We start from the raw sequence: 13,437 nt of genomic DNA, 5'->3' as shown, positions 1-13,437 counted from the left end.
CAGCTTGTACTACTCTATGTGACACGACCCAATTCTTTATTCCCCCAGGTAATATTAGTCTATGTATGACGTTTTCGTTTCAGGCTGCAAGTCAGTTGAACTGGATTTAATATTTGCATATGTGCTCGGTACTGCCAGGGTTTAAAAAAAAATTATGATACCGATATTGTGTTTTTACCTGGATACAATCACAAACACAACATCCGAAAATACTCACGGTACATTTTCCTCATTTCTTGTATGACGAATGACTCTTCATCCCACTCCCTGTACACTTAATTACAAAATATTGTGTTTGAATAAAAACAAGGGATTGAATCTGACCCCAAATCTTTGCTTGATAAAGTTATATTTCTATATGTTATGGAAGATTTTTGACTTCCTGTCATATGCATGGTAAGTTTGGGCTTTACGTCATAATACACAATTTTTCAGCTATATGACAAGGAAGAGTCATTAGATGTGTGTACATTATTGTGTTTTTTTATGGCAGGACGAGTCCATCACACATGACACCCCATCCTGTCACATTATACTGACACTGAGCCTACAAGTCATGTTTCTGTGCTCTAACCTTTCACTGTTGAGTGCCAAGCAAGGCAGCAGCAAGTACCATGTTTAAAGTCTTTGGTATGACCTGACCTGGTTTTGATCCTGAAGCCTCCCAACCATCGGGGCAGACGCTCTCCAACCAATAGGCCATCGAATCAGGCCTTTCCCCATGTGCTCTATTTACACACAGGTATGGTTTCATGTATACAATTCAAGTTTTTTTTGTGCAGTTTTCATTTTCGGTGGATACACAAAGGTAGCGCTTTGTTGCCCCTTTCAACTGTTTGTTTTCATTTTGTATCCAGTCAGTGGTATTGAGTGATTATAAATTGCAAATCTTTTCAACTTAATAAGGTTGACAAATGCTATATGTATCCTTTATTCTGGAACATATCAATAGATGTCAGATGTGAAACAAAGCAGATATCCCATCCGCACAATCCAGACCTTACTAGCAAACTGGCGATTCTGATGGTAGAAACATCCAAGAACTAAAAATGACGGAGCCCACATAACATGAAACTCTCAAAACACACACCTAACAGGGATAAGCCGAGGAATAAGCCAAGTACTTGGGATCCTGTGATTGGTTACAGTGTCATGTCTAGTGTCTTCTGCATGGTGTTGGAGTGAGGTTGAGGCAGCACTTTAAGTATCTCACTATTGGATTTGGCTTGCTTCCGGGAAAAACCATTAGATGAATCAATCAATGAGTGCTTTGGGTTTACTTAACAATTTTTCAGTCATATGACGATGACAAGTCATTATGTCTGTGTACATGAAGTGTTTTCTTGTGGCAAGGCGAGTCCATGTCTCCAAAGTGCTGCTGCCACTGAAGCATCATGCTGAAGCCACCCCACCCAGTCACATTATACTGACATCTGTTTCCTTACCCTAACCTTTTAGTGCTGAGCACCAAGCCAGGCAGCAAAAAGTACCATTTTTAGTATGACCTATGGTATGACCTGACCCGGGTTTGGATACACCATTGAGATGTGAGCAAAGATGTGTGACGAGTCACATTTTGCTGGTTTCTTTAATCATGCTTTCTGATTATCTACCTGGAACAATGCCAAGATGCAACAACAACAACAGATCAATCTTGATCATCTTCTGGAGGCTAACTTGACAACAGACCTTCGTAAGTAAGAGTTCAAAGCAAAGAAAAATTCTACCAATATGTCTTTTTCAATCAATAGTAAACAGTTTATTCAACAACACAATAAAAACAAAGTTTTAATGCAACAACAAAGCAACCTCCCATGTAACGACGACTGAGAAATTAATGCTCCCCTTTAAAATGTTAAAGGAGAAGAAAACTTTAAAAAATTACACTCGAGAAAAGAAAAGAGCACATTTTTTTTCTATCTGGTGGTGCCCAATGCATAATGTTGCGATTTTTCCTTGCCATACACATAAAGCCTGAAAACAGCAAAGCTGGCATAAATCGCTGAGTCCATGACATCCTCCATCTTTAACACCCTGTAATTTATGCTGGGGGTGTGTTGCCTCTCAGTCAAACCAGAGTCGTTAAAACTGCTGGCTTGTTTATGTAAACTCGGAACCTACGTCCAACATTCCAGTTTCCAGATCATCAAGCGGAAAACGAACTGTACTGTTCACTACCTTCTGGGAAGAAGAGTTCTACCTGCAATGTACGAACTGCACTTCGACGGTTTCCGACGCCAATTCTCCTCCTAACACAGAAGACTTCAGGACTAGTTCATAGGCAAAATGGAGTTGCCCACAGCAGATGTTGGCGCTGACTTTATTTATAATTGATCAACTTGATATACATGTTAGAATTTGTTTTATGGGAGGAAATGCATACTTTTTCAATGGTATTTGTTTGATATTTCAATTTTCTTCTTTAATTTGTAAACGTAACATGTAACTTATTAAGAACAACACATAGCTTACAGGCAAAATACACAAATCGTTTTAGCTAGTATAACACTGAAGATGCTAGATCCACTATAAAATACTAACACATGAAATTAGCATAGCTATCCTAACAATGCAAAAGCAGAAAGATACAAATTATTTTATGGTGTTCATTACTTCAAGTCTTTAAATTTGGCCTCTGAACAAAAATAATGAAGCGTATTTGATAGTGGCAATATAAACTCATTCATGAATCAATGAAGTATGCAAACAACATCTAAAGACTAAAAAGTAAAAAGTTAACCAATAAAATTAATGTACACACGCATCAGTTTTCCACACACACAAAAAGCAAAGGTGTCTACATTCCTTACATTCCTTTCTAAACATGACTTGGATTTTATTCACCTATCACTTAAAACCGCGCAATGAGTGAACAACAATGGCTGCCTCTGAATCAATCTGGAAATAGTATATGCTCTACCTTCCTGACTTCTTCAAGCTGAAATCAAGTGAAAACAAAGCAAAATTACTTCCCAAGTTCGTCAAAGTAGCATACATATGTTTTAACCAATATCATCTTGTATTCATTTTGATATCTGAATACTTCAATACACTTGAAGTGAAATAATTTTGTTGTCGACAGAACATCATAATCTTATGTTGCGTTATGCATAATATGTATTTATTTATACACTTAATATTAATGCTAATAATCACTCTAATCCTTGACAAAACCAAAACTACCATTTGTACCTGCCAAACCTTGTGACTTTAAACCATAGATGACCCAGCAAGGCCTGGATTCAACTGATCTCATTGTGAATGGGCCAATCAGTTAAAGTGAGAGCAACACAGCATAAAGGCACTCTTTAACCAAAGGCTGGTGTGACATAAATCAACATAAATTTGCCTACCTTTGTAAATACTCATTGACATTATCAAAGCCCTGTTCTCTGGCCAGATGAATCATAATTCCGGTGCAAGACCTTCCTTTCTTCTTTCGACAGAAACTACAGTTACAAATCCCTCTGCAAGCTGGGCAAGTCCAGTCCTTGAAGTTCAAGACAAATGTATATATTAGCACACATTGATTTTGTTTCACAGTACACCTCATATTTGAAGGTTGGTCTCAATTCATTTGTTTTACACAGTATTCAGGAGTATTGCACTTATACCACGGTGACCAGTAATACGGTGGGAGGAAACCAAGCAGAACCTGGGAGGAGCCCACTACTATCCACAGGTTGCTGTCAGACTTTCCCCACAAGACAGAAGGAGGCACCAGCATTTGACTAACATTACTGTTGTCAGGTTTTAAAGGTTGAGTAAACAAGGAAGAGCCCAATTGAAAATACTGTCTTTCTCCAGGTACTTAACCTCCTGATATGAAATCACACCTGAAACAGCGCAACATCCATTTGTACATATGATTTATTGATTTGACTGTTCCTGAATGCCATCCTCAAGAATTTTTCACTTATACAATGGACATGAGTTACATGGGCGGAGGAAACCAGAGCTCCTGGCATAAACAACCACCTCTAAGCATGTCACTGACCCAACTTTCTCACATAATGAACACTATGTTGATGGAAGTCATCTTCAACGAACATAATACTGCTTAAACAGCCTCACAAACGTTACCAACCACTTTTTTTTTAATAGTGAAAATGCCACCTAATCGATTGAGCCCAGAAGAGTAATTTTGACAAAATCTACTATAGTTGCCAAATATATATAGATGCTGACTAAGACAAACTGCCCCCCACCCCACCACCTCCCAAATTTACTGTAGCAATAATTATTCTTAACTTGGACAAGCATATCTCTGGCACGCAACAGTAAAGCCAATGGCTGTTCACTGTCTTTTTTAGGACCTACACCTATCAGTCTACAACTGGTTTACTCTCAACCAAATCGGATTCAATTTCCTAATTCCCCTACCTTTTTGCATATGAAACAGTGACTTTCAGTGTAATTTATGCACATTTTTAATTCAAATTTCGAGACAAATCTCCATTAGTTGGATTGGCCAGGTTGAGGGTTTCACAAAAACTATAATTTTATCAGTCAACACAGAATAATGCCTTCAGAATATGTTGGAATAAACACCTTGCAAACATGTGAAAAGGTTGAAGAATTACAGTAAAAAGTATCAAATACTCACTGGATCTTTTAAAGCCTGCTTCGCATCTTCTCCATAGCGATTTCTTAGACACGGGCCACAGAACTGAAAGCCAAAGCAATCATTAACAACTTTACCATGTCTACATGCAAATTTCCATCAAGAGAAAGTTTTTTGAACTTTCTGGCTCATTTACACTAATGATTACCTTTAATAAATTTATTAAACAGTAAATTTATTAAATATGGAGAAGAAACACTAACCTGTCCACGAACACCAACACAACTCTCTGATCTGCAAATTGTTTTCATATCAAACGTCTTCTGTCGACATTGATGGCATGAAGTACCCTGAAAAGAAAGCATAAAAAGTTAAGAGAACACAACTACTAGTTGTTTATAGACTGAAAGATCAGAAGAGTTAGTATTTTCATGTACATGAAAACATGGGGGGGGGGGGTGTTTGCTTGCTTCAACGGTTTTCAGTAACATTCTTCAAAACACTCTTAAAGAAGACTTACATAATAACTGTCGTATCTTTTCTCACTGACATGCACAGCCACCATGGCAAGGTCTTCCTCCGTGATTTCTTCTGCACTTTTCACCTCTCTGTCCACACGTGCTTTCCTTTTCGGGGATGGTAAAGCACAGCTCTCTTCGTCTTCCTGCTCCAACATTTGAACACACCGGAATTCTTTTTTAACACCACTGTTTCCTAAAATTGTCAACCGCGCTAAATTTTGAAAAACAGACAATCCACCCTTACTAACTGCATGACTCTAGCTGGAAACTATTTCCCTCACTCTGCAGTCTCCATTTTGTGTTGTAACCAGCATAAATGCCAAAAAGATATGCAAATAAATCAGCCTTGATTTATAATTTATTTATATATTTGACTGTATGTTTCTGTTTCAGCATTATGGTGGGATGAAACTAGATATTCCTGCAGGAGAACAGCGAGGAAGTCAATGCTAGCTGGACTTGAAATGAAGTGTAGCTAACGAAATTACTCAGAGGCTCCTGAGTCAATGTGCTGCGCCAGCACTTGGCCACTGGGGCCGCCATATAAGCCTTAAACAATTCAATCAATTGATCAATAAATGTCTGAGATTGCATTGAGGCAGACGTCAAAAGACCTTAAAAGTCAAAAAATAGGATGTTGGAAGGTTAAAAAATCATTTCACTGAAAATTTTCATATTTTTTAATAATGTAAATTATTAATTGACTGCTTACATCTTCTGGAATATAAAGAGGGTCTGAATTATCGATTTCTTCCCCCTTCTTACGAAAAAATCCAAACCGAACGACAAGTTTCTGAAAGAAAACAAAGAGAGTAACTTCATTCACGGATAGCTGTGTTACTACAGTAAATACGATGTCACATCACAGTACTTTCACACAGCGAGCAAGTTACAAACAGTGATAAGAAAATGGATGAATCTATCGATCAAAATGTGTTAGTAATTGATAACTTGTGCACAGGATAACAAAGTTATTCTTTTGTTGATCTGGGAACCAACCGTTTGTAAACATGACATATGGACATATCGTGTTATCAGGGTGAAGGGTTTATGAAACAACTGGTTAAGGCCATCATTAAAAATAATTTCACTGGGTAAAACCAGACTGATCCTCCAAAGAAAGGGCCCTTCTCAGAAGTTCACAGTGGGGTTATGCCAAAACAAAACGAAAAAAAAAATAATTTTTTTTTAGGGTGGTGTAATCTTTGAACAACTTTGCCTCACCAAGGGACTGACCACACATCCCGACATACACTGGTCAATGCTGGTGGCTTAGGTGCTATACTTCAGACTATCTTACACTGCTGAGAACAAGCTTAAGTCAATTTCTTGTTTATTTGCTTGAAGTTAAAGGTTGCTTTCGACAGTAATTTTCCTCAAATACACACCAAGTTTCCCGTCAGCAGCTTATCCAATGATGACATATTTAGGCAACAATTTTATTTTTGTATTTACGGGCAACATGACACTAAAAATTCCAAGAATGGGAACAAAAAAAAACTCCACCCTGATGTTTTTCATGATTTTCTTCCTTTTCAAGGCTTTTTGATCACCTAATTATGTCTTCATCAGGCAAATGACGCCACATTCTCTACGTTTTCCACAAATTACATGATTTTCATTTTTTATTTTCATACTCTCTTCCGACACTGAAAAAAGAATAATTCTCAGTAAAACAATAATTAAAATTTGTGTGATCTTATGCTGCTGCCTCATTTTCGCCACACTGAATACATAAGACAAGGTCTTGCCGCAGTATTCTGACGTCAGGACATCCAGAGCTTGGCCTATCCCCTTGTAACTGTACAAAACGGTTCACACGTCTACGCCTAAAGCTCTTAATGCAGGAGCTGTATTCACAATGCACTTAAAAGCATTGTACACATGTAACTACTGTGACAGTCAGCAGTTGTATTTATTTTTTTATTGATTTGATTGGTGTCTTACTCAAGAATAATTCACTTATACGACAGCGGCCAGCATTATTGTGGGAGAAAAACCGGGCAGAACCCGGGGGAAACCCACGACCATCTGCAAGTTACGGCCGGATAGGAAGCCAGCATGGGCTGGACTTGAACTCACAGGGACCGTACTGGCGAGAGACTCCTGAGCCACGGAGGCCCCCCAGCAGTTGTAGGCATTATGCCATGATGGCAGTTGCGTTAAGACGATTTCACGTATCCCGCCCTGGTCTCCTGATGTTCTAACCACGAGAAAAAAAGGTGAAACAGCAACATGAATGGTGTGGGTACCTCAGGTGATGATAGGGGTGAGGTGGATGAAGAGGATGAAGACACTGACGATGACACCGAGCCCCGTCGCTGCCGTGTGGTTCTGGGTGAGGACAAGGGGTTGAACCGCGCACTCCTACAGGGGTTCCTCCTCATGATCAGCGGTTCAGAGACTCTACGCTTGGCTTTCTTAATAACAATATTGACATCAAAGCATGAAAAACAAAATTGAGGGTGATGAACAAATCATTTATAAAATTAGTCATAAACTTCAGAATAGTATATTTTGGCATCCATGTTCTTCAGTAAATATAGATCCTCTCCCCTTTCATCTTCTCTCACACACACACACACACACACAATGCAATCATCACAGTCTCACTTCAAGGTTTGTGACTTACCCGTGGTGGAGACTGCACAGGGAGTCTGGCTGGGGGAAGTTGATCCTTCAGGTCAGCCATTAACTTGGCCAACTACACAGCAAAAATCAGAAAAAAAAAGAAACAAACATAAAGCAATCAACATGTATAAAGATTGCAGGACTCCTACTACATGGCTCAAAATACTTTTAAGACATCTAAGGAGAAAAATTTCAATACAATAATGATGTTCAACCGGTGTACGTTGATATGACCTATGTGATCAGATTATAACTTTAAATGTAATTGACTGAAGCGAGCATATGACAAATTATCTACAGGAGTTCAATATTTATTTATTTGATTGGGGTTTTTACGCCGTACTCAAGAATATTTCACTTATACGGCGGTGGCCTGCATTATGGTGGGTAGAAACCGGGCAGAGCCCAGCGGAAGCCCACGACCATCCGCAGGTTGCTGCAAATCTTCCCACTTACGGCCGGAGAAGAAGCCAGCATGAGCTGGACTTGAACTCATTGGTGAGAGGCTCCTGGGTCATTATGCTGCCCTAGCGCACTAGCCAACTGAGCCATGGAGGCCCCCAAAGGAGTGCAATAAATCCATTAACATAACACATAAATAACTCATACAAATATGCAATTACCACAGCTTGATTATCTTCAATATTCTTTCTTCGTAATAGTTCATATTCACTTATGTTAGGCTGTGGAATTTTCTTTCCCTGAAACCAAAAGAACAAAATAGATGTTTGCTGTTTTAAAACACATGGCATGATTGGCTAATTTCACGCTAAGTGAGGGTCGAGTGGGGATGGAATTTGGCTATTTTAACGTAGCTAAAATACAGAATAAATCTATATCTTCTGCTGTCATTTGCCAGACAGGTTTTTAAATGGAGTGTGCTGACATTGTTTTGGGGCCAAATCTAATGTCCGATTGGTGTTTTACGCCATACTCAAAAATATTTCACTTACACAACGGCGGCCAGCATTATGGTGGGAGGAAAGTGGACAGAGCCCAGGAAAAACCCACGACCATCTGCAGGTTGCTGCCAGACCTTCCCAGAGCAATCCAAGAGTACTGTCAAACAACATACTTTGGCTGATCATGAGTGATGTTGGACAAACAAACTCGGAAGATTGAAACAGAAGTTGAGGTGAACACAATACATGCCCCAACTAATGCATTTGCTTAAAATGTATAAAAGAATACCAGCAGCATTGTGGCGAGTATAACGGCTGAGGAAAATCTTTATGGATGTTGATGATAGGTATGTGGTTACAATGACAACCACCCAAGTGGCCAAATGTGTCCACCACAAATGAAAACTTTATGCCGAAAACAGTTGGAGTTGCAGCCCAGGCACAAAATCATATCTATTTATATAGTATATATAAGGAAATGGCTGTCTGGTTACCATGACAACAGCGGAAATCAATAAATGTGAGTTTATGTATCCCCCAAAAATTAAAACTATGTGGAAAACATTTGAAGTATAGCCCGGACATGAATACAGACGGATGGACACACCTACAAAATCGCTGTAACATAATACGCTAAATGGCGAGGGTATCTCAGTCGCACTTTGATTGCAACTGTTCATAAAGGCATCATGCAGATGTAATAAGCATGGCTAACTTTACGGCCCCTAGCCCCAGGTTAAGCAGTATTAGATACAGTTCAAAATAGGTGAGCATTACAGACCTTAACTGAACAGATTGTGATTCAAAAGCAATGGGCGATTACTTCTTTCCCATTAATATGTAAGTGTCCCATGCTACAAGAGGCGCCATCTAAGATGTTAAACATGACATGCCGGTCTGTATAATAGCTGTGTACAAGATAGACGGTTACACTCGGTAAGCAGCGGCATCTGTGTTGTTAAATACCATGTACGCGATAGATATGTACATAAGGATAACAGCGCCGTCTGTGGTTGATCACAATGCAGACCACCAGAGATTCTGAACGCTCTGTCCATACCTGCCAACGAGAGTGTTATGCTCATTGTAAAATTTTAGAAACTTAGAATGAAGGTGTTTGATGGAGCTAGTTTTTAAACTAACAACTTGTGACGCAGATTAAAGTCATCACAATTTCACAAAATGCTACGAGGTGAGATATGTATACGCCATATGCAGGATCCTTTGGTATACTGATATCCAAATAAGGATACTTTACTATAACAAATTTCTGCATGGAGTCGTATTGATATGAAAACAGGTATAGGTCTGCCAAAAAAGGCGCATAACTGGTATCAATGCATATGTTATCAGATGACATTTTTTTTTTTAATTTGAGTGTTTCGCTGAAGCCACTTGTTAAAAAAAAAAAAAAAAAAATAGAAAACATTTAAAAGTTACTACAGTTAGTAAAGTTATATGTCAATACTTTGACCAAAGGAAATAAGAAGTTTGTTAAAAGTTTTTTCGTATCTCTGACCCCACCCACACCATCACCCCACCCCACCCCACCCCACTATCCACCATGATCATCAGTCACAGCCCCATTTCAGCTTGTGCTCAGATCGCTCTTCTACACAAAATTCTAAAACCTCCCAAAGGCAAAGAAATTCCAGAGATACAACTTGTGAAAAAAATTGTTATTAACCATGGATGTTACGTATTGGCAACATTGCGTCGCGAAACTGCATGTTTTCTTTAGCAATAGGGAGTTCAAGTACCGGTATTTCGAATTTAGATCGCCGTCTTTCGTGCAACTTTTAAGAAAAAGCTCACTTAGAAGAAACTACACCAGTGCCAAAATCTATTTCCAAATCAACAATTCGCAGAATATTGGCCATACCTGAGCCATTTTCTGTTCAACGCTATCTTCTTCAGTCAGCATACGAACTAGCGGAAACGGCTGAATGAACTGAATGATGAACCACGTGAGCGTATTTCCCGGGGTATCCCACAACACCCTGCGAATTGACGCACTCTCCACGCAACTGTATGTTTCGTATTTTGTGTTACTAACGATCAATGTCTTGACGAGGTACCGAAAATCACAGTGCCAAAATCTCCCGCGAAAAAGAGGCGTCGTTTTCAGGTCTTTTGTGGAGGCTTTTTACTAAGGTTTAAACGCATAGGTTGCACTAAGGTCGGTGACGTCATGATGGTTGACCAGCGAATTCTAAAAATAACTTTAAAGTACGTATGCCTACATACCTCGAGTACGCCATAAATGTGTGTACGTTACATCCGTGCAGTGTAGATTCATTAACGTAATAGTGCAGTTAAAAAGAAAACGGTTCAAAAATGACGGTAATTAAAAAAGGTTTTATTTTTGATTATTTAATATTATAATCGAGCAATCCATTACTAGACCACTGAACTCACATATGTAAAAATTTCTCTGAGCTGCATGTTCACACCAAAGCTAACCACATTAAAGTGCAAAACGTCCTGCCACCAAATATAGGCATTTGCAATTAAATACAACCAATCTGTCATGATTTTTTGTTCCTTGTGTTGGAACAGAAGCACTTTTTTGTAGTTCTTTTGTACCAATAGCCTTGGTAGAATGCAAGAAAACTTATGTATAGGCTTTCAACCACAATATCAGTTTTAAATTTATAACTTTAAATTTTCATTGTCTATCGTAATCCCAGGTCAGAGGCCCCTGGGTCATCACACCGTGCTGGCACGGAGGCCCCTGGCCAACATGTAAAATCGGTTACACTAAATCTGTGTATGGTAACCTATGGTAACCCTAGGCAACCTATGTTCACCAAGGTTACACTTTTCTCATTGATTGATTTATTTATTTTATTTGATCGCCGCACTCAAGAATATTTCACTCATACGACAGCTGTCATCGTTATGGTAGAAGGAAACCGGGCAGAGCCCGGGGGAAACCCATGACAATCCACAGGTTGCTGACAGACCTTTCCACGTACAGCTGGAGAGGAAGTCAGCGTGGGCTGGACTTGAACTCCCAGCGACCGCATTGGTGAGAGGCTCCTGGGTCAGTACGCTGTACTAGCGCTTTAACCAACTGAGCCATGGCCCCTTTTCCTCATTGAAGCATAGTTACAAAAGAAATATATGACATTTTAATCCCATGTTTTACTACTTGTTTGGCGTTAATTGTTTCTGAAATGCACCCTAGTCCTGGCATTTAAAACGTCCTGAAACCTTTGTTAAATCTTTTAGAGTTTGTTAAGTGTTCATTAACAGCTTAAAGACCTAACAACTTATGTCTGCTCGATTGGAGTGCGCTGTTTGTTTCTTTGTTTCTTTATTTTTTAAATTCTTGAGGACTTTTTATAGCTTCATAAAAGTAAACGTGAACAGAATGCTCCTCCTGACCTTCATTAGTTGTATTCATGGACTGTGTATTGTGGGGTTGGGCAGGGGATGTTAATACTTTGTTTTCCAAACTCAGTTTCAGATCCTGCTGACACCCCGCCTCAATGAGGTGAGGTGGATAGCCCGCCTTATTGAGATGAGATAGACAGCTGCCATTTGTATATTTATAACAATTTGTCAGGGCTGTTGTCGCATACGAAAGAAATTAACAAATACAGAAACTGAGCAAAACATAACACATCCGGTTGTTTATTTATTATTTTTAATGAGACAGTGCCCTACATTGCAGTAGCATTGCCTTATGTTATTGACACCATGCAGTTCCAAGTTTATGTGGTCCACATTTATTCAGCATGTGTTGTGACGTGTGTGAGCAATGAAGTTTTGGATCTAAATGTAACATCCTCTGCCTGGCCAAACAAACAAGTCTACTGATATGTTTTTTCTTCCATCGATGTGGACCAGGACTTTGTATGAGTCAAGGCCATGTCAGTCATACCTCGTCAATGGACCAGTCCACGGACGACAGGCTGCGTTTTCACTCCAAACACTGACCTACACTGATCAGTATTTACCAATGTTTCATCAAAATGGATATTTCGACAAAATAAATAGCACCAAGAAGCTTCAAAATGGCTCAATCAAGACGGAAATCAATGCAAACCACATCCTAGATATACCCACCAAAACGTATCACGCTGCTGCCAAATCTGGTGGCGGAAGTGTGTTTTTATTCACCAGTAAACTCTGCCCTTTCAACATGGACGACAACGACAGGAAACTATTGACCAAAGTACTGCGCATGAAGTTGAGCGAGACAACTTTCGTCAGTCTCCGGATGAACACTAGCACTGAAAAGAACCAAGCTGTCAACAGGTCACTCAGCATCTGCTTGCCTAAGAATGTAAACTACAGCAGAAATTTGGAGGGAAGGGCTTGGTTCATCATCCACAGACTTATCAACGGCCAGGAAAAGTTCACTTTTGAAAACTACGAGCTGTAGGCACCAGTCTTTCACCTATAAGTGAGAAAACAGAAAGACAGATTGAAATGGTGAACCAGGACCATAATATTTATAAAAGAAGCAATAGACAGTTAAGGGGAGATTACTCCGCAATACAGCCACAAAACTCCAAGAGCACATCCAGTTCTGGGCTTCTGATGGAGAAGAGAAAATTGACTACGCCAAGGTTCAACTGGACAACACCCCAACAGATCACACATAAGCTAGACATTTGAAACCCCCAATTGTGTACATAATTTGTCAGTGCTTTTGTCGCTAAATGAAAGAAATTAACAAATAAATAATAAATTTTCTCAACTTATGTCTGAGGATCTAAATGTAAGACCCTCTGCCTGGCCAAACAAACAAGTCTACTAATGTTTTTTTTCTTCCACCAATGTCTGACCGGGTCTTTGTATGAGGCAA

General features: G+C 39.3%; 1 protein-coding gene across 2 annotated transcripts; it reads right to left on the bottom strand.

Moving 5' to 3' along the window:
- Nucleotides 1-2,807: 2,807 nt before the first annotated feature.
- Nucleotides 2,808-13,027, bottom strand: LOC135467957 (cell division cycle-associated 7-like protein). 2 transcript variants are annotated; one of them, XM_064745909.1, is made up of 10 exons: nucleotides 12,693-13,027; nucleotides 8,340-8,417; nucleotides 7,718-7,789; nucleotides 7,338-7,505; nucleotides 5,798-5,878; nucleotides 5,085-5,228; nucleotides 4,828-4,914; nucleotides 4,607-4,669; nucleotides 3,354-3,490; nucleotides 2,808-2,938 (listed from the first exon to the last, which is right to left on the bottom strand). In XM_064745909.1, exons 3-10 carry the CDS (start codon nucleotides 7,775-7,777, stop codon nucleotides 2,917-2,919), a joined length of 762 nt encoding a protein of 253 aa, XP_064601979.1. In that variant the 5' UTR covers nucleotides 7,778-7,789; nucleotides 8,340-8,417; nucleotides 12,693-13,027; the 3' UTR covers nucleotides 2,808-2,916. The 2 variants fall into 2 exon arrangements, with proteins under 2 accessions (XP_064601979.1, XP_064601978.1); XM_064745908.1 differs by lacking the exon at nucleotides 12,693-13,027 and adding an exon at nucleotides 10,501-10,557.
- Nucleotides 13,028-13,437: the final 410 nt, after the last annotated feature.

This window comes from Liolophura sinensis, chromosome 6 (genome assembly GCF_032854445.1).
Source record: "Liolophura sinensis isolate JHLJ2023 chromosome 6, CUHK_Ljap_v2, whole genome shotgun sequence".
Taxonomy (NCBI): domain Eukaryota; kingdom Metazoa; phylum Mollusca; class Polyplacophora; order Chitonida; family Chitonidae; genus Liolophura; species Liolophura sinensis.
This window is presented reverse-complemented; position numbering and strand designations above follow the sequence as displayed.